The sequence below is a fragment of the Rana temporaria genome, chromosome 10, assembly GCF_905171775.1.
Source record: "Rana temporaria chromosome 10, aRanTem1.1, whole genome shotgun sequence".
Classification (NCBI taxonomy): domain Eukaryota; kingdom Metazoa; phylum Chordata; class Amphibia; order Anura; family Ranidae; genus Rana; species Rana temporaria.
The window spans coordinates 33,316,838-33,338,095 of record NC_053498.1 but is presented as its reverse complement, the minus strand read 5'-3'; the positions used below and the strand labels follow the sequence as shown (position 1 = coordinate 33,338,095).

The following is a 21,258-nucleotide window of genomic DNA, read 5'->3' as shown; positions in this document are numbered from 1 at the left end:
GTTCTGCGTATCTTTGCGCGGGCGTAAAATATACGATTTACATTACGCCTCCGCAACTTAGACGGGCAAGTGCTGTATTCTCAAAGCACTTGCTCCGTAAGTTGCGGTGGCGTATCGTAAAAAGGCTGGCGTAAGCCCGCCTAATTCAAATTTGGAACAGGGGGGCGTGTTTTATGTTAATAACTTGTGACCCGACGTGATTGACAGTTTTCACGAACGGCGCATGCAAGTTGCAGTTACACAGAATTTCCACTAGATGCCACCACGAGACATTTATACATGCATAATGAAATCCAATGCAACAGTGGTGGATACAAAAGTGCCGGTTCACACTACAACAACTAGGGATCCGACCATGGGTGTATTCAGGTTTTATGCTGCCCTAGTCCTGACTAAACTCGTGCACCCCCTAATTTAAATAGGACCACCCCTTCCTGTCAAGGCCACACCCTTTCTGTTTAGGACCCGCCCTGAAATATTCAAGTGGGATTTCCTTTCACTTCCTGTTTGGCTATGGGGCAGGAAGTGAAGGGAAATCTCTGCAATGGGACACGGATGGTAAAAAATAAACTGACAGGGGCTATAACCCTCCCTTAGTCTATCCAAAATGAAAGAAAGAAGTGTATAGTTCTACTTTACGCACAAATTTCTGATTATTTTATGAAGAGTACTAAGAAGATATAACCATGCTAATAGTGCAGCAGAAAATATATAGCACAGTGAGGAAGGTTTGTGGTCCAGGATGATAGGAAAGTCAAAATTAGAAGTAGCTTCTGTTACACTAACAGTATAGCGCAAGCCGGCAGGTACTCTTTCCATGCTGCCCCCCTGCAAAGTGCTGCCCTAGGCCTGGGCCTTGTTGGCCTAGGCCAGGATACAGCATTGGATCCGACTTGTCAGACCTCTAGTTGCCCCAAGTCGCTGGACATAAGAAATTCAATTGAAGTGAACGAGAGCTGTCTTAATGTACACTACTGAAGTCACTCCAACTTCAGAAAAGGTTCCTGTACTACTTGAAGGCGACTTCTAGGCAACTTGTACCCATAGATTTCAATGGAAGTTGCCTCCAAGTCGGATCACTGTCTTAACTGAAGCAACTTTACAGGAAAAGAAAACAGTTTACCCAGGCAAACCCCTCCCTCCCACAGAGCTGATTATTCTGTGATTGGCCACAGCCAAAGTCGCCTCCAAGTTGCCTTGCAAAGTCGCGCTGTAAGTCGTGATGCCCCTGTGTGAACCGGCACTAAGTGTTTCATAACATTTATCATATTTGCACTTTTGCAAAAAAAAAATGTAAGCAGTAAATTGTTTCCTTGTTCCTCAGGCCTGGGCTATTGCCAGTGGTAGCTATAACCCCAACACAGATACAGCAAACCCAGCGGTATGGAAAAGGAATTTTCGCTCTGCTCTTAATAGAAAGAGTGAGATCCGCGTGGTCAAGGATAACAGTTCAGAGTCTAATAACCCACATAAAATCTATGAGTTCAACAGAGGGACACCTGGTAAGTATAACTGGAACGTTTCCACTATCTGTCTTGTTCCTTACTTTAACTATAGGTAAAAACAATATTTTTTTACTGGAGACCCACTCTAATGCCGCGTACACACGGTCGGAATTTCTGACAACAAATGTTCGATGGGAGCTTGTTGTCGGAAAATCCAACCGTGTGTAGGCTCCATCGGACATTTGCTGTTGGAATTTCCGACAACACATGTTTGAGAGCTGGTTCTCATTTTTTCCGACAACAAAAGTTCTTGTCGGAAATTCCAATCGTCTGTAGCCAATTCCGACGCACAAAAATCCGACGCATGCTCGGAATCATTGAACTCCATTTTTCTCGGTTCGTCGTGTTGTACGAGACCGCGTTCTTGACGTACGGAATTTCCGACAACATTTGTGTGATCGTGTGTATGCAAGACAAGTTTGAGCAAACAATCCCCCTTCAGGACCAGGACATTTTTTGCTATACGGAACTGTGTTCCTTTAACTGATAATTGCAAGGTCGTGTGACGCTGTACCCAAAATACAATTTATGTCCTTTTTTTTCACAAATGGAGCTTTCTTTTGGTGGTATTTCATCACCTGCACTACAGACAGAAAAAGACAGACAATTAACCGCCCACTGTATATATACCTCGGCAGAATGGCACGGACAGGCATAATCACGTACTTGTACGTGGCCCTTTAAATGCCTGCCGTGTGGTCGCAAGCGCGCCACCGCCGGCGTGCTCGCGACCCTGCCACCTTCCCCATGAGTCGGACCGCGGGTCCCACGGACTGGATCGCCACGGGGATCCCCGCGATCGTCTCACGGAGGTATAGAGCGGGGAGATGCTTGTGTAAACAAGCATCTCCTTGCTCTGCCTAGTGAGAATGACACTGATCCCGGCTCCGTGTACTCGGAGCCGAGATCAGTGTCATGTGACACACAGCCCATCCCCCCTGCAGTAAGAAACACTATGCAGGGAACACTTAACTCCTACAGCACCACCTAGTGTATAACCCCTTCACTGTCAGTGTCATTTTCACAGTAACCAGTGCATTTTTATAGCACTGATCACTGTGAAAATGACAATGGTCCCAAAAATGTGTAAAAAAAAATCACTGATTGCCGCCATTACTAGTAAAAAATAAAATAAAAATAATAATAAAAATGCCATAAAACTACCCCCATTTCGTAAACGCTATAACTTTTGCGCAAATCAATCAATAAACACTTATTGCGATTTTTTTTTACCAAAAATATGTAGAATAATACGTATCGGCCTAAACTGAGGGGAAAAAAAAATTATATATTTTTTGGGGGATATTTATTATAGCAAAAAGTAAAAAATATATATTTTTTTTTCAAAATTGTCGCTCTATTTTTGTTTATAGCGCAAAAAATAAAAACCGCAGAGGTGATCAAATACCACCAAAAGAAATCTCTATTTGAGGGAAAAAAGAACGTTCATTTTTTTTGGGAGCCACGTTGCGCAATTGTCAGTTAAAGCGACGCAGCGCCAAATTGCAAAAAGTGGCCTGATCTTTGACCACCCAAATGGTCCGGGGCTGAAGTGGTTAAAAAAATCAAAAACACTTTACTTTCTGCTATAAAACATAAAAAAATAAAAAAATGTCAAGAAATCATATTTCTTCATCAATTTAGGTCAATGTATTCTGTTACATATTATTGGTAAAGAAGATACCAATAAGCGTATATTGATTGCTTTGCGCATCTACAAACTATGGGATATTTTTATTTATTTAAAAATTCTTTACTAGCAATGGCGGCGATCAGCTACTTATACTGGGACTGCGATATTGCGGTGGACAGTCGGACACTAACTGACACTTTTGATACCTTTTGGGGACCAGTGACATTTATACAGTGATCGGCGCTAAAAATATGCACTGTCACTGTACTGACACTGGCTGGGAAGGGGCTAACATCAGGGACAATCATAGGGTTAAATGTGTGCCTAGCTAGTGATTGTGTATACAGTGTGGCAGGTGCGTTTACTAGGGGAAGGCATAGATCCGTGACCCTCTTTGCAGGAACAGAGGATTTATGCCTTCCCTACTGACAGACAGTGGCAGCTGGTGGTATTTTTTAGGGGGGGGGGCGACAATCTGTCCGTCACCCCCCCCCCCATTTTTGAAGCCAATTAGAGCCTCAGGCTCTAATCATGTGCTTCGGGGGGAAGAAACTGGAATCCAACCCATTGCATGTAAATTAGGGTCTGGGCGCATGGATTAGGGGGGCGGCGCCGCTGACAGAACAGCAATCTGCCTTGTTTACATAGGCAGACTGCCGTTCGGCCTCTGTAATGAATGATCAGCAGGTGCCGGCGGACATCGAGTTTGTGGTACACGCGGATCAGCTCCCGCTATGTATAATCACTTGATGATTATATGTATTCAAATCGTATCGCACTGAATCGCATGGGAATTATAAAGGGATGCAATGTAGTTCCTGTGTGATTCATATGCGATTCATAATGTGAACCAAGGCTAAAAGTTTTTTGTAAATTATGTAAATCCTAATAAAATAAGTTGTAAATACACAGTATGCTTTTATTAGCTGTATTTAATATATGTTTAGCATGAGACAGATACAATAACGATACCAATGTCCCATCACAGGTAATATCACCCCTGAAGATTTGTATTGCGATGACAGTATCAGTCCATCTTCTCAACCACCTCCATTCAGTAGCCCAAGAATCCAGTTCACTGTGGTTAGTAGATATACACTGGCAATTTACCTTTTTTCTTCTTACCCATAAGGGTCCTTGCACATGGTACTGATGTATGAACATTATTAGCTCACCCTAGCAGAAAGTTCCTGCATAAAAACATGGGGATGGTCTGTATAGTACATGTGTATACAGTATCTCACAAAAGTGAGTACACCCCACGGGCGGACTGACCATTGAGTCACTCGGGCACTGCCCGAGGGCCCCATGCCACTAGGGGGCCCCATCGGGGTTGCCAGGCTCAGTAAAACCAGGGACAGTATGTAAAAATCAGTTTTTTTTACATCTGTCCCTGATATGTCCGAAACCGACATGCTTTTGATGTGAAAATCCAGAGATTTTAGCTGCCCCGCCTCTGCACTGCCTCCTGGCGTGGTGGTCATCTGTAAGCCCAGGGGCCCCATAATCTTCTATTGCCCGGGGGCCCCATGAGTTGTCTGTCTGCCCCTGGTACACCCCTGACATTTTTGTATATATTTTATATATATTTTATTCTATCTTTTCATGAAGAAATTACACTTTGCTACAACATAAAGTAGTGAGTGTACAACTTGTATAACAGTGTCAATTTTCTGTCCCCTCAAAATAACTCAACACAGAACCATTAAAGTGGATGTAAACCCGATTTTTTTTTTTTTTTTTTTTTGATGCCACAATGTACAGTATAAGATTTCCTATCATCTGTCTCCTGTCCTGCCACACAGAGTTAATCCAGCTCTGAGCAATCCTCTTTAAATGTTCAGTGAAATAAAACGGACTTACAGAGAAAAACCTTAGTCCGTTCCGCCCCCTTGCTGTGAGTGACAGGTTATTTACATATCTCATGCACTAGCCTGGAGACAGGCGTTATTTTTTAATTCCCATCCCCCACTCCTTTTCTGAAGTCATGTGGTTACTTTTCTGGATTTTGACTGGATGTTAGTGATCATAGCGGAATTTAGTGTAAGGAATACACAGGAAAAAATGCATGTTGACAAGGGGAGTGTAGAGGAGGGCGGGGAGTCTACTGACATCACAACTCCACCCACAGAGCCCCAGACAACAGATCAACCCACAGAATCTGCAGTTTTTCAGGTCTCATAACAGACAGAGGGGAGACATTTGACAGGTAAGGATACATGCAGGAGGCATCTATATCCTTATAGATCAGCACTATGGCAGTAGTTTAGAAAGGATGAGAGCGGCTTTACATCCACTTTAATGTCTAAACCACTGGCGACAAAAGTGAGTACACCCCTAAGTGAAAATGTCCAAATTGGGCCCAAAGTGTCAATATTTTGTGTGGCCACCACTCACCAGAGCTTCACAGGTTGCCACTGGAGTCCTCTTCCACTCCTCCATGAATACATCACTTAGCTTGTGGATGTTGGAGACCTTGTGGACCTCCACCTTCTGTTTGAGGATGCCCCACAGATGCTCAATAGGGTTTAGGTCTGGAGACATGCTTGGCCAGTCCATCACCTTTACCCTCAGCTTCTTTAGTAAGGCAATGGTCGTCTTGGAGGTGTGTTTGGGGTCTATCATGTTGGAATACTGCCCTGCGGCCCAGTCTCCAAAGGGAGGGGATCATGCTCTGCTTCAGTATGTCACAGTACATGTTGGCGATCATGGTTCCCTCAATGAACTGCCCAGTGCCAGCAGCACTCATGCAGCCCCAGACCATGACACTCCCACTACCATGCTTGGCTGTAGCCAAGACACACTTTTTTTTGTACTCCATACCTGATTGCCGCTTGACACCATCTGAACCAAATAAGTTTATCTTGGTCTCATCAGACCACAGGACATTCCAGTAATCCATGTCCTTAGTCTGCTTGTCTTCAGCAAACTGTTTGCAGGCTTTCTTGTGCATCATCTTTAGAAGAGGCTTCCTTCTGGGATGACAGCCACGCAGATCAATTTGATGCAGTGTGCGGCATATGGTCTGAGTAGGGTTGCCACCTCATCCCTTTAAAACAGAACACATATGAATTACACAGGTTCTGTGGCTGATTAAGGTGGTAATTGAACTCAAGTGGAGCCTTATCTAAATTAAATTAGCCTCAGAACCTGTGGAATTCATATGTGTTCTGTTTTAAAGGGATGAGGTGGCAACCCTAGGTCTGAGCACTGACAGGCTGACACCCCCCCTTTCCAACCTCTGCAGCAATACTGGCAGCACTCATACGTCTATTTCCCAAAGACAACCTCTCCATATGACGCTGAGCATGTGCACTCAACTCCTTTGGTCAACCATGGCGAGGCCTGTTCTGAGTGGAACCTGTTCTATTAAACCGCTGTATGGTCTTGGCCTCTGTGCTGCAGCTCAGTTTGGGGTCTTGGTAATCTTCTTATAGCCTAGGCCAGTGATGGCGAACCTTTTTGAGCCCGAGTGCCCAAACCGCGACACAAAACCAATTTAATTTTTTCAAAGTGCCAACATGGAATAAATCTACCAGCGGCTCTGTACAGGAGGATAGGACTGATCATCCCTTTGAATGAGCCCTAAGGGACCAACAACCTTACCATTGTGTCCAGATAAAAAACCTTTGTGCTTTTTCAAAGGAGTGCATTGTGCTCAAAATACAGGGGTGGGATGGATCAGAGATGGGATGCTCAGAATACAGGGATGGGATGGATCAGGGATAGGATGCTCAGAATACAGGGATGGGATGGATCAGAGATGGGATTCTCAGAATACAGGGATGGGATGGATCAGAGATGGGATTCTCAGAATACAGGGATGGGATTCTCAGAATACAGGGATGGGATTCTCAGAATACAGGGATGGGATGGATCAGAGATGGGATTCTCAGAATACAGGGATGGGATGGATCAGGCATGGGATTCTCATAATACAGGGATGGGATTCTCAGAATACAGGGATGGGATTCTCAGAATACAGGGATGGGATGGATCAGGGATGGGATGGATCAGGGATGGGATTCTCAGAATACAGGGATGGGATGGATCAGAGATAGGATGCTCAGAATACAGGGATGGGATGGATCAGGTATGGGATTCTAAGAATACAGGGATGGGATGGATCAGAGATAGGATGCTCAGAATACAGGGATGGGATGGATCAGGCATGGGATTCTCAGAATACAGGGATGGGATGGATCAGGCATGGGATTCTCAGAATACAGGGATGGGATGGATCAGGGATGGGATTCTCAGAATACAGGGATGGGATGGATCAGGCATGGGGTTCTCAGAATACAGGGCCCTTCCCAACAAAGCATTGTCCTCTGCCCCCTTCACATCCCCCCCACATACACAGCAGTGTCCTCTGCGAGCCCTCACCTCTCCCTCCCTCACCCATAGCACTGTCCTACCTGTGCATGTGTTCAGCCAAAGTCCTCCATATTGCCATGCTTCAGTGCTGGAGGCCCGGCCTGCACAGGAAGCCGCTCTCCTATTGGCTGCCCAAGTCCAGGAAGGGAGGATCATTCTTCTCTTCCTGGCTATTCAGAGGCATTGCGCGCTGCTTACAGCAGACACTCCCTCTGTGTTATTTCCATTGGGCTGCTTTAGTGTATGCAGGGAGGGCTTTACAAACATCTGCCGTCCCACTGCCCGATCGCATTAATGATAGAAAGGGAGCCGGCTACTCCGCGCCCGCACGAGTGAAAATAACTGCATTGCTGGGGGATTCCCTCTCCTATCCTGGGAGCCTGCTGAGTGCCCACAGAGAGGGCTTGGCGTGCCAGCTGTGGCACGCGTGCCACAGGTTCGCCATCACTGGCCTAGGCCATCTTTATGTAGAGCAACAATTCTTATTTTCAGATCCTCAGAGTTCTTTGCTATGAGGTGCCATGTTGAACTTCCAATGACCAGTATGAGAGAGTGAGAGCGATAACACAAAATTTAACACACCTGCTCCCCATTCACACCTGAGACCTTATAATACAAGTCACAAGTCACGTGACAACGGGGAGGGAACGTAGCTAATTGGGCCCAATTTGGACATTTTCACTTAGGGGTGTACTCACTTTTGTTGCCAGCAGTTTAGACATTAATGGCTGTGTGTTGGGTTATTTTGAGCGTACAGCAAATTTACACTGTTATACAAGCTGTACACTCACTACTTTACATTGTAGCAAAATGATAATGTTGGATTCCAGGCAAATATAAAACATAGTATATTGCAGTTGTGTGTTTCTGTGATAACAATTATCCACATGGGTGCAGAGGCCAGCGCAGCATCCAAGAGCCATTTATTTATGCATCTGAAACAAAGTGGAGCTGCATGCAGGCAGTCTATGTTAGTCAATTGAGAATAGAGTGACCACATTTTATGAGCATGCATCAGTCGGTCACAAGGGGGCGGTGCCTTAACTATTTAAGATTTGTCACTCAGTTTACAATGCAGCCAGCACGAGAGCGGAGCAGGGTTTATATGCTACTTTATTGCCTTAGATAGAAAAAGCATTTGTTTAAAGAGGAAGTAATCCCTCTCTAAAAAAAAAAACCTTGCAAGACAAAGGCATAATGAGCTAGCATACCTAAGATTGAAGTCCGCCACACCTCCTCTGTCGCCACCTTGATACCCAGAGTGACTTCCGGGTATCGCTGCTCCGGCGCTGTGACTGGCCCGGAGCAGCGATTACATCACTCCCGCGAATGCGCCGCCACTAACGCCATGATCGCAAGCTAGAAGCGGCACTCTCAGTGCGCCTGCGCCCGAAGTCTACAGTACATGCGATGTAGACATCGGTGCCTGTCTTGCGTACTTTCACCCTGACAGCGTCGGCCGTTAGCGCGAATGCTTCGCTCGTTTTAGCGGCGCTTTGCACTGTTTTAGCGGTGCTTCTGCAGCGCATTTCCGCTGCTAGCGGGGTGTTTTTTACCAAATAAAATGTTCTGTTTTGCACCACTTTAGAAGAGCTTCCCATTCATTGCAATGGGCAGGGAGTTTTGGGAGCACTAAACACAGCGCTTGCAACCCGCCCCAAAGATGCTGCTTGCAGGATTTTTCGTAATGTCCCGCAAAGCGCACCACCCCAGTGCGAAAAGACACACTGCAATGAATGGGAGGCGCTTTTCAGCCTTTTTTCAGAGGCTATTTGTACTGCCGGAAAACCTCCCCAGTGTGAAAGTATCCTTAGACCCCTTTCACACTGAGGAGTTTTTCAGGCGGTACAGCGCTTAAAATAGCGCTGCTATACCGCCTGAAAAACTCCTTCACTGCCTACTCAATGTGAAAGCCTGAGGGCTTTCCCACTGAGGCGATGCGCTGGCGGGAGAGAAAAAAAATCTCCTGTCAGCAGCATCTTTGGAGCGGTGAGAGGAGCGGCGTGTATACCGCTTCTTCCCATTTAAAACAATGGGAAACCGTGGCAATAATAATAATAATTAATATTAACCCTTAATCGGCCGCTAGCGGGGGTTAATACCGCACCGCTAGTGGCCGATTCCCGCGGCAATCCCGGCGGTATAGCGCCGCTATTTTTAGCGGCGCTATACCACCACCACGTAGGGTTGCCACCTCATCCCTTTAAAACAGAACACATATGAATTACACAGGTTCTGAGGCTAATTTAATGCAGGTAAGGCACCAAATGAGTCTAATTACCACCTTAATTAGCCACAGAACCTGTGTAATTAATATGTGTTCGGTTTTAAAGGGATGAGGTGGCAACCCTACCACCGCGGCTCCCGCTCCAATGTGAAAGGGGCCTTAGTGTCAGTGTGTTTTAGGAAGGGCAGAAAAAAAAAGAGCAAAATGTGTACTATTTTCTGGCTGTACTATGAATACAAACAACAACTGACATACACATATGTGGTATTGCTGCAATCGTCAGGAGAATTTATTTTGGGTTGTTCTTTGGTTGGGGTTGGGTTATGATGGTAACAAGAAATATACAGCTAACTTAAAAGAAAAAAAAAACACCTTTTCTTACTATTTTAGGCCAATTTTCCTTTAATAAAAAAAACTTTACTACCAAAACCCAATTTGTCCTGAAAAAAATAAAGGTATGGATTGTGATAAAATGTACGGTTTTAATAATACATGTCAAAATTGCAAAATTGTGCTTAGGCCTTAAGATTTGTTAGGTGTGAAAGGGGTTAACCTGCCCACAACAGTGTGCTGATCAATGGGTTAAAGCAGGCAGTGAGACCTTGCCGCCCATCAAATCCTTTAACCCTGATGGTAATCTTATTGTGTTTTTACAGGACAGAAATCTTTCTCAGAACATAGACCAGATGCAGATTTCTGTCAGCGAAGATGGTAACTTTCTAATTTGTTATTGTCTATATTACTTATAGTAGAATCGTAGGGTAAATACGTTTGAAATACACGTGTGAACAGTTTTTCCTGCCAAATAAATATGTTGCTCTTTTTCTAATCCAGACACTCCTGCCAAACACCACACAAAGTCCTAAACATTTACTGCATGCATTTCTCTGCAGTCAAAGCAATCCAGTATATTCCAACTTGTGTTTGGATAGTGAAGGTCATCCCTGGGATCTCCCCTCCAATCAGCAAGCTCCATTTTTTTAAAACTAATGGCGTGTACACACAATCATTTTTCGGGTTGTAAAAAAAAGGAAAATTTATTATCATACTTACCGTAATTTTCCTTTCCTGATGGACTCCATGGCAGCCTACGTGTGGGTTAATCCCGCCTCCTCTCCAATGTGATAGGACCCCATACCCATAAAAGTTAACTCACCAGTAGCACCAGTGTTCTGTAATTATCCCGACTCCATGATTTCAGGGTGGGAACTCCGTCTGCCATGGAGTCCATCAGGAAAGGAAAATTACGGTAAGTATGATAATACATTTTCCTTTTTCCTGACTGACTCCATGGCAGCCTACGTGTGGGAAATAACTAGCCAAACCACACGGGTGGGTATGCTGAACAAAAATATATTTTAATTTGTCCCGTCAGCCGACAAGACTGATAAACCAAAATTCACAGAGGACAGTGCTGCAGGTTCAACACAATAATGGGACATAAAGGTGTTTATAGAAGACCAGGAGGCCGCTCTGCAAATGACGTCTGGCGCCACATGACGGGCTGCTGCCCAGGAAGCTGCCATCCCTCTGGTGGAGTGAGCTGTTACCGCCTGCGGAGGAGCCAAGCCCTTTGCACAATAAGCCTGTTGTATAGTCTAGACGATCCAGGTTGCGATTGTCCTTGAAGATGCCTTTTTCCCTTTGTTCTTGCCTGAATGCAGGACAAACAGGTGATCAGAACGTCTGAATGTAGATGTAACTTGAAGATATTCAGTGAGTATCTTGCCCATGTCCAGAGGGTGAGTCTCGTCAGAATCTGGGGTTTTAAAGGTAGGGAGAACTACTTCCCGATTCTCATGGAAAACCGACGAGACCTTCGGTTTGGAGCGCAGCATAGGTATCAGAACCACTCTGTCTGGAAAAAAGGTGAGAAACGGCTCTTTGTGACCCAGAAAACCGATCTCGGACACTCTCTTGGCCGAGGTGATGGCGACCAGAAAGGCGACTTTGGCTGAAAAGTTCTTCAACGAGGACGGGGAGGGCCCCGACATACTAAGTCCATTCAAGAAGTCGAGTACTAACGGGAGATCCCATTTGGGGAATCTTGGCTTCCTCAGAGGTCTCAGTCTTGAAGCTCCACGAAAAAACTGTTTGATTAGCGGATGAGCTGCCCAAGGGATTCCAGAGAAGGCTGATAGTGCCGAGACTTGAACTCTTAGTGAGCTTACAGACAGGGGAAGGTCTAGCCCTGATTGAAGAAAGCTTAGGATGTTTTGGATTTCTGGGTTCTTGAAAGAACTGCCCGCGGTTAAAGAAAATTCCACAAATTTAGACCATATTCTACCGTACACTTTATTTGTGCTTACTTTCCTTGAGCTCATAAGGGTAGAGATCACCCGAGAGGCGCAGCCAAGGGATTCTAGCCTTTCTCTTTCAAGAACCAGACCGCTAGTTTCATTTGAGCCGGACAGGGATGGAGGAGTGTCCCCTGGGAGAGAAGGTCTGGTCTGAATGGTATTAGAATTGGGTCCTGAAGACTCAGCTGGACCAGAAGAGGGAACCATGGCCTGTTCGGCCAGTATGGAGCCACCATTGTAATTTCTACTTATTCCGCTAGAAGTCTCTTCAGGAATTTCAGAATTATTGGGATCGGGGGAAAAGCGTACGCCCTCTGAATTGTATTGAACTGTATTGTGAGACGCCAGTATTTCATCTACGGTATCACACTATTGGTCTTTTCTTTCTCCCTTTTCTCTGCATATTTGAGCACGTGAATACCTGGTGGAAAGCACACTCTGACCTGACGAGTTTGATTATCACATTATCAAGTTGTTGAAATCTCACACACTGTGTATGTGTGGTCTGGGAAGGTGTAGCTGAGTTGCTCTGGGATTGTAGCATCAAGGGACGATTTATTAATGAATTTTGGAACTCTTTTTTCCTTTTATATTCTTTGTATATTATTGTCTTTCTCCTCCAGTAATTTTGATGTGTTGACACTTCACTTAATCAGTTGATTTAGCGCATTATTATTTACACATATATCTTTGCTTGGTTTAGTTCACCGATATAATTGCAGCTTTTTCATTTATTTATTGGTCAGGTGGTATAATTATTTAATCACTAGTAGCGCTGTAGACCTTCACATATAATTGTACGCCCTCTGAAACCACCACCGATCCGTTAGGGCATCCGTCCCGATTGCCTGGCTGTAATAACCCCTCGTGTAGAATTTCTTCAATTTGGCATTGTTCGGGGAAGCAAAGAGATCCACTTGGGGATTGACTCCCAGGGACAAGATCCAACGGAAGGACTGATCGTGGAGAGACCATTCGTTGACGTCCACCTGAGTTCGTGACAGGAAGTCCGCTTGGGAGTTCTGAATGCCTGGAATGAAAACAGCCGTCAGGTTGACCAGGTTCACTTGGGCCCATTTCATAATGGGCTCGACTTCCTGAAGAAGGGAAGAGCTCCGAGTCCCGCCTTGTCTTTTGACATATGATACTGCTGTGGTGTTGTCCATCCTTAGTATTACTGACTCTCCCTTCAGGAGTTGTGAAAAGGACTGCAGGGCACACCAGGCCGCTCGAAGCTCCAGGATGTTCGAGCCTGGATTGTGGAGGCGAGCATCCCACCTGCCTTGCGCCATGCTTGTGCCGCACAGGGCCCCCCAAGCGGAGCCACTGGCATCTGTCGTCACTGTGACCCAAGATACTGGAGCGATAGAGTGACAATTCAGCAGATTCTTCGGTTGAAGCCACCAGAAGAGGCTGCCCCTCATTGACGTTGAAATGTGGATCCGTTGACTCATGCTCCCTGACTTCCACTGCCTGAGAAAGCCGGATTGGAAGGGACGTAGCCTCCATAACGCCCATTTCACCATTGGTGTTGTGGATACCATTGTCCCAATGATCTTCAAGCATTGATGAGCTCTTAGATGGCGAGTACTCAAGGCCCGGGAAATCCTCTCCTGAATTACCGTAATCTTCTCTACTGGTAGAGAGATGGTCTTCCTTACCGTGTCGAATTGAGCCCCTAGATAGGTTAGACACTGAGTTGGCTCTAGATGGCTTTTTGCCAGGTTCAGGAGCCACCCGAATTCAGACAAGGTCGAGATGACCTGATCCCTCTGTGCCAAGAGAAGAGTTTTGTCTTGGGACAGGACCAGGAGGTCGTCCAGATAATGATACAAACGAATCTTCTTCAGCCTGATGAGAGCTACCAGTGCCAAAAGAACTTTGGTGAAGACCCGTGGGGATGTTGTTAGGCCGAAGGGTAGGCACACGAACTGAAGGTGTTCCTGGTTGACATAGAACCTGAGGTACTTGTGCAGCTCTGCTGCTACTGGGACGTGGAAATAGGCATCCTTTAGGTCCACGGAAATCATCCAGTCGCCCGGCTGTATTGCTTGCTGGATGGTTGATAGAGTTTCCATTTTGAACTTTTTGTGTGTTATGAATTTGTTCAAATATGTCAAGTCTATGACTGGGCGCCAGGTACCGTTCTTCTTCTGCACTAAGAAGAGAGGGGAGTACACCCCAAGAAACTGTTCGTCTTTTGGGACGTGTACCACCGCCCCTTGAATCTTCAGGAGGTGAATGTAGTCTAGAAGGACCTGTCTCTGCTCCAGTGACCCTGGAAGAAGGGTGGAGATGAACTTTGGACAGGGAGGACTGGAAAAGGACCATGCGTGTCCTGAGGTCACGGTCTTGATGACCCAAAAGTCCTTGATTGAGGCCGCCCAGACGTGCCGATAAAGGAGTAGACGAGCTCCCACACGATCCGCTTGGGCGGGCGTTGTCTCAAAAAGATTTCCCCTTGTCGCGTCCAGTTGACGCCTGAGTAGTTGAAGTAGGTTTGCGGTAGGAGCCTCTACCTCTGCTCCAATTCCTTCTGTAGTTTCCGCCAGGTCTGTAAGCGCGAGCTTCCCTAGCGCGGTCCGGGCTGTATCGCCGAAATTTAGGTATTTTTCTTCCTGTCTGGCGCTTGTCCTGAGGAAGGAAACCAGACTTGCCACCCGTGGCTTTGGAGATGGCATCGTCTAGCTTGTTGCCAAACAGGGTTGACCCTTCGAAGGGAATTTTGCACCAGTTCTGCTTTGATGATGGGTCAGCAACCCAGGGGCGTAGCCAGAGGGCCTGTTTTGCGGTCACAGAAGAAAGCATAATCCTAGCTAATAGGCGGATTAAGTCAACAGAGGCTTCACCCAGGAATGCGACCGCCAGTTTTAGCTCTGCAGTGGCTGAGTTCTTGGCTAGGTCTTCAGAGACGCCTTTGAGGAAAGAATCAACGTTTTCCGTCCAGGCTTCCATGGCCTTTGATAATGCCGCTAAGGCTAGAGCCGGTTTGCACGCTGTGCCTGCTAGGCCATAAATTCTTCTAAGGTCCTGGTCCATTCTCCTGTCCAGGCCATCTTTGAAAGAGACGGAGTCAGCAAGAGGTAGTGTGACGTGCTTAGCTAGTCTCGTTACTGCCGCATCTACTAGAGGAACATTCTCCAGATGTTTGACCTCTTCCTGTTTGAAGGGATAAAGTCTTGAGGCTTTGTTAGCCATGGAAGATTTTTTGTCCACCTTGCTCCATTCCTCTTCAAAGATACCCTTCAGTTCAGTCAGAAACGGAAACCTAGGGCGTTCTTTCCCCAAGCGCTTAAAAAAAATTTTCTGCTTGGCCGGAGAAGCGGGTTGTTCCTCCCACAAGAGAGCCTCTTTAATCGCTTTGACGAGTGGCGTCACCTGCGCGAAGTCAAATTCTAAGCCTTCTTCTTCACTCTCTAAGTCACCCTCAGGAAAAGCCGGAGTAGAGGCTTGAGGCCGGGAAGGACCTGGATCCTCGAGGATCTCAATGTTTGGAGAAACAGACCCGTCAGTATTGGTCTGAATCTGCGTGTGGGGCATATTCTCGCTTAGAGTCCGTTGAACCACACGTTCCACCAGAGACTCGATGCGATGACCTTCAGTCTCCTTTTCCCTAACCGCATGGGCATAGCATCGGTCGCATAGTGACTTGCCCTCTGGAACACGAGTGTCACATCCCCAACAGGCTTTACGATCAGAGCGGCTATCATGGCGGTGGGAGCGGTGTCGTGAGGAGGAATGTGAGCTTCTCCTGCAGGGGGAAGAAGTAGATGGAGATCTACGCTTGGACCTCGACTTGGAGTAAGATGAAGAGTGTTGCGGTCTGGCAAGGTCTGCGACTTTCGGCTCTGGATTGGAAGGGCTAGAAAGACATTTAGGGAAAAACTTGTCAACACCCATGGATTGTGACTAGCAACCCCTAGCCCTGATCCCTTTCCCGCACATACCTTGTGCGTGAGGGCTGGCCGCCTGTAGACGGTGACTGGTCCATAATTTTTCTGGACCTGCGTATAGTGGATGACAATTCGGAACCAACAAGGAACCTATGGTGCCGAACAAGAAATATAAGAAATAAGTGTGCTGTCCCCTTAAGAAGAAATTCTCTGCTCATTACTCGCGATCCCACGGCGCCTGCGCGGCCGCCACGGGAACCAACGGACTGCGCATGCGCGACCAAGCCTCGCTCTGAGGGTGGATACAGCGCATGCGCGGGGCACTAGCGATGGGGAATCAGGAAGTCACAGGCGTGCTGGAACGCAGAAGCGCTCCAGACGCCATACACACAAGACAAACAACATAGAGGCACAAATAAACGACTGCCATGGAAAAATATGTAGAAAGGGACCTTGCCAGCCGGATCCTAGACGTCTTCAGCACACGCTACAGCAACAACCAAGTGTGCTGGGAAGCTCTCCACCCGCCCATGGCTGGGATCCGAGCTGCACCGCTTAAAGTGTGCCCTTTTCCATTCCTTGAAGAAAATGATCTTGATCCATGGAGGAGGAAAAAAAAGGAACACTGGTGCTACTGGTGAGTTAACTTTTATGGGTATGGGGTCCTATCACATTGGAGAGGAGGCGGGATTAACCCACACGTAGGCTGCCATGGAGTCAGTCAGGAAATGACGTTTTTTTTAATGTCATTAAAAACGATCGTGTGTGGGCTCCAGAGCATTTTTCGTGTTCTGAAAAACGTCCAAATAAAAATTCGACCATGTTCTATTTTTTAACAACGTTTTTAACGTTGTCGTTTTTTGGGTCGTAAAAAATGGTCGTGTGTGGGCTTTAACGACGTGAAAAATCTGCGCATGCTCAGAAGCAAGTTATGAGACGTGAGCGCTCGTAAAACTACCATTCGTAATGGAGTAAGCACATTCATCACGCTGTAACAGACTGAAAAGCGCAAATCGCCTTTTACTAACACAAAATCAGCCCCAAGGGTGGCGCCATCCGAATGGAACTTTCCCTTTATAGTGCCGTTTTACGTGTTGTACGTCACCGCGCTTTGCTAGAGCATTTTTTTCCACGGTCATGTGTGGGCAAGGCCGTTTTAATGATCAAGTTGAAAAAAACGTTTTTTCTAGAGCCTGAAAAACTTTGTTTTTTACAACCCGAAAAATGATCGTGTGTATATGTGGCATCACAACGCTGTGCAATGTAGAAAAGAAAGATGCTGGCCTTTCCTCCTCCAGTTTGAGTGCTGGTACAGGGGTTCACTAGTAGAAAGGCAGATTGAGGACTATTTAAAAATACACATAGGGGCAGATTCACGTACAGCCGCGCAAAATTGTGCAGGCGTAACGTATCTGATTTACGTTATGCCTCCGCAACTTACAAGGGCAAGTGCTGTATTCTCAAAGCACTTGCTCCGTAAGTTGCGGCGGCGTAGCGTAAATCACCCGGTGGAATTCAAATTCGGCGGGTTGGGGGCGTGTATTATTTAAATCAAGCGCGTCCCTGCGCCGAACGAACTGCGCATGCGCCGTCCGTAAAATATCCCAGTGTGCATTGCTCCAAATAACGTCGCAAGGACGTCATTGGTTTCGACGTGAACGTAAATGACGCCCCATTCACGGACGACTTACGCAAACGACGTAACTTTTAAAAATTTCGACGCGGGAACGACGGCCATACTTAACATTGTTGCGCCGCACTGATGCCACCATATAGCAGGGGCAACATTAGGCCGGGAAAAGCCTAACGTAAACGTTGTAACTTTACTGCGTCGGCCGCGCGTACGTTCGGGAATTTGCGTATCTAGCTAATTTGCATACTCAACGCGGAATTCGACGGAAGCGCCACCTAGCGGGCAAAAAAAAAATTGCAGTTTAGATCCGACGGCGTAAGAGACTTACGCCTGTCGGATCTAATGGATATCTATGCGTAACTGATTCTAAGAATCAGTCGCATATATACGACGGGTCAGATTAGAACTTACGACGGCGTACATGGCGCTTGCGCTGTCGTAAGTCCTTTGAGAATCTGGGCCATTGGGGTTGATTTACTACAACTAGAGCTTGCAAAATCTGGTGCAGCTCTGCAAAGAAACCAATCTGCTTCTAGTTATTTTGTGAAAGCTTAATTGAACAAAATGAAGTTAGAAGCGGACCATGCACAGCTGCTCCATATTTTGCACTCTAGTTTTAGAAAATCAACCCTATAAGGCCTGTTTTGGCAAGCTCAGTACCATACATGCCTATAGGAATGCATACCTCCCAAACATTTTGAGATGGGAATGAGGGACACCTACTAGCAAACATATGTAGGTATAGGACACACCCCTTGTCACACATCCTTAACTCTTTCATGCCTAAGCCTATTTCTGACATTTGGTGTTTACAAGTTAAAATCCATATTTTTGGCTAGAAAATTACTTAGAACCCCCAAACATTATATATATTTTTTTAGCAGAGAATTTTGAGAATAAAATGGCGATTTTTGAAATAGTTTATGTCACACGGTATTTGTGCGGCGGTGTTTTAAACACAACTTTTTGGGAAAAATTTACTTTCATGAATTTTAAAAAAATGAAAAAGTAAAATTAGCCCAATTTTTTTGCATAATGTGAAAGATGATGTTAGGCCGAGTAAATAGATACCAAGCATGTCACGCTTAATAATTGCACGCACTCCTGGAATTGCGACAAACTACGGTACCTAAAAATCTCCATAGGCGACGCTTTAAACTTTTTTTTACGGTTACCAGGTTAGAGTTACAGAGTAGGGCTAGTGCTAAAATGATTGCTCTCGCTCTGACGATCGCGGCGATACCTCACATGTGTGATTTGAACACCGTTTTCATATGCGGGCGCGACTTCCGTATGTGTTTTCTTTGTTGCGCAAGCTCGCGGGGAGAGGGGCACTTTAAAAAAAAAAAAATTGTTTTCTTATTTTTTTTTTTTTTTATAATATTAAATTGTGTTTTTTTTTTTACCTTTTGATCACTTTTATTGCTATCACAAGAAATGTAAACATCCCTTGTGACAGTAATAGGTGGTGACAGGTACTCTTTATGGAGGGATCGGGGGTCTTAAAGACCCCCGAGCCCTCCTTTGCACTGCAAAGTATTCAGATCGCCGAAAACGGCAATTCTGAATACTGTGTACTTTTTTAAATCCGGCGCCATTGGCAGCCGAGAAACCCGGAAGTGACGTCATGACGCCACTTCCGTGTTTTCAATGCGGACACTGAATCAAAGCCGCTTACGGCTTTGTTTCAGAGCGCGCCTGGACTATGGAGTCGCCGGATCGGGGATTGGGTCTCCCGGTGGGACGGGAGGCCCGGTCAGAGCGGCGAGAGGCGGCGGGAGGGGGGGATGTCCCCTCCCGCTCCTCCGGCATATCAACCGATCGGCTTTTATTGATCTGCAACTGACCTGGTGCTGCACATGTGTTCAGTTATGACACCAGCTATTTGATGGAATGACTGTTTGATTGGGAGCACAAGCAAATGTGACAGTTAGCATTCCGATATTCCAGGAATGCAACTGTTTTTTTTTTTTTAAACCATTAGGGCACTTTCACACTGGTAGCGCGTCGGCGGTAAAGCGCCATCGTTTTTGGTGCGTTTTCTGTCCAACAAAGCGGCGCTGCCCATTGATTTCAATGGGCAGCAGCGCTTTAGGAGCGGTGTACTTTCACACTGAGGAGCTTTGCAGGCGCTATAACGCTAAAAATAGGGCCTTGAAAGTGCTTCTCTTTTCACTCCAGTGTGAAAGCCTGAGGGGTTTAGTTCCATTTTAAAGGGCCCCTGGGTGGAGGTAATATGAAAAAATAATCAAGCAGGTTACAATTGGTGAAATGACAAACTATTTACAACATAGCAATGACACTGAGGAATTAATCGTATCACCATAACATTATATTTGCTATGTAGTAATCCTTTTTGAATAGTAGCTGTGTCTCTCATTCAATAAGATGTACAGAATTGTTTTGGATTGTTTGTAGTGCTTTTTTACTACACGGAAGAATGACAGGCTTTTGATTGGCGTCCAGGGCCATTTGATGGAATTTGGGGGCCCCAAGCAAAATGGGGGCCCCCAATCACCCCCCCCCCCCCCCGCATGCAAAGCCTACGTTAACGCTACACAATTTTTTTTTCTATTCTTGCCTCCCCTTCTTCCCTGTAGGCTGCCGCTGTAGCGTGGCCGAGCTCCTCTTCCCCCTGCCTCTTCCCCAGTCCCCTATCAGATAGTGCCCGGGCCGGGTACCGTGCGGTACAGGAGATTCAGTTTCCTGTCTTCCCGGCCGGACTGAAAGGAAGTAAGCACTCAGTGTGCACTTCCTGTCAGTCCGGCCGGGAACAGGAAAATGAATCTCCTGTACCACGCACGGTACCTGGCCGGACTGACAGGACTCCAGGTGGAAGGAAGAGGAGATCGGCCACGCTACATCCTGGGAAGGGGAAGTTGGGGGCCCCAGGCCAGCTCGGGGCCCCAAGCAATTGTTTGTTTTGCCTGTCCTGTAGCGACAGGCCTGTTGGCGTCTCTAGTGCAGCGTAGACATGAAAACATTATTCCTTCTCACACCAATGTTTTTCTTGCTCCCTTCCAGACTTGTATCTTGATCCTGAAAATCTGCCAACATCGGCTCAGGAGTGGTGCAGTAACATCTCCTCCCCGGATGTGTTTGTAGCTGCAGCTAGCCCAGTCGGCCCTGATATTTCTCCATATGCACCATACCCAGATAATACCGGTAAGAAATACAGCACCAAATAAACCAATTCACTAAGCTGGCATAGGAGATTGTGGACTCTACTATGGGCCGGGGATTCAGACTGAGGATATGATCAGTAACATCCAGAGGTACAGGCAGCTGAAGTTATGTGCAAATTTATATATTTTTCCTGTTAATTTTAAAGGGCTCATTCAGACAGGCAATCAAACCCATCCTCTGATCTGAACCGCTGCCTGCTGTGTGAAAGCAGCCTATAGAAGTGGATACACATGCAGCACCCATGTGGATACAATCATATGCAGTAGCGGCCACCCATAAGGGGCGCAGGGGCGCTGCCCCCCTAATCCATGCGCCCGGCCCCTAATCTCCATACAGGGCGCCAAATGCATGGATTTCAATAGGGTTTTTTTTAAGCACATGTTTAGAGCCTGAGGCTTTAATTGGCTTTAAAAAGGGTGGGCTTGGGGCACAGAGTACTGCACCCCAACCCCATACACTTGTGGTACATTAACAAATTAATATTTGCTAATGTCTTCCTGCTTC

The 21,258-nt window shown here is 46.3% G+C and overlaps 1 protein-coding gene across 2 annotated transcripts in view; it reads left to right on the top strand.

Annotated features, from left to right (window-relative positions):
• Positions 1-21,258, top strand: part of LOC120916505 (interferon regulatory factor 3-like) — a 51,851-nt gene that overhangs the window by 8,583 nt on the left and 22,010 nt on the right. For both annotated transcript variants that reach the window (XM_040327508.1, XM_040327509.1), the window contains exons 3-6: positions 1,325-1,502; positions 4,127-4,221; positions 10,399-10,453; positions 20,593-20,733. In XM_040327508.1, the coding sequence (XP_040183442.1) occupies positions 1,325-1,502; positions 4,127-4,221; positions 10,399-10,453; positions 20,593-20,733 (469 nt within the window). The remainder of the gene's footprint in view (positions 1-1,324; positions 1,503-4,126; positions 4,222-10,398; positions 10,454-20,592; positions 20,734-21,258) is intronic.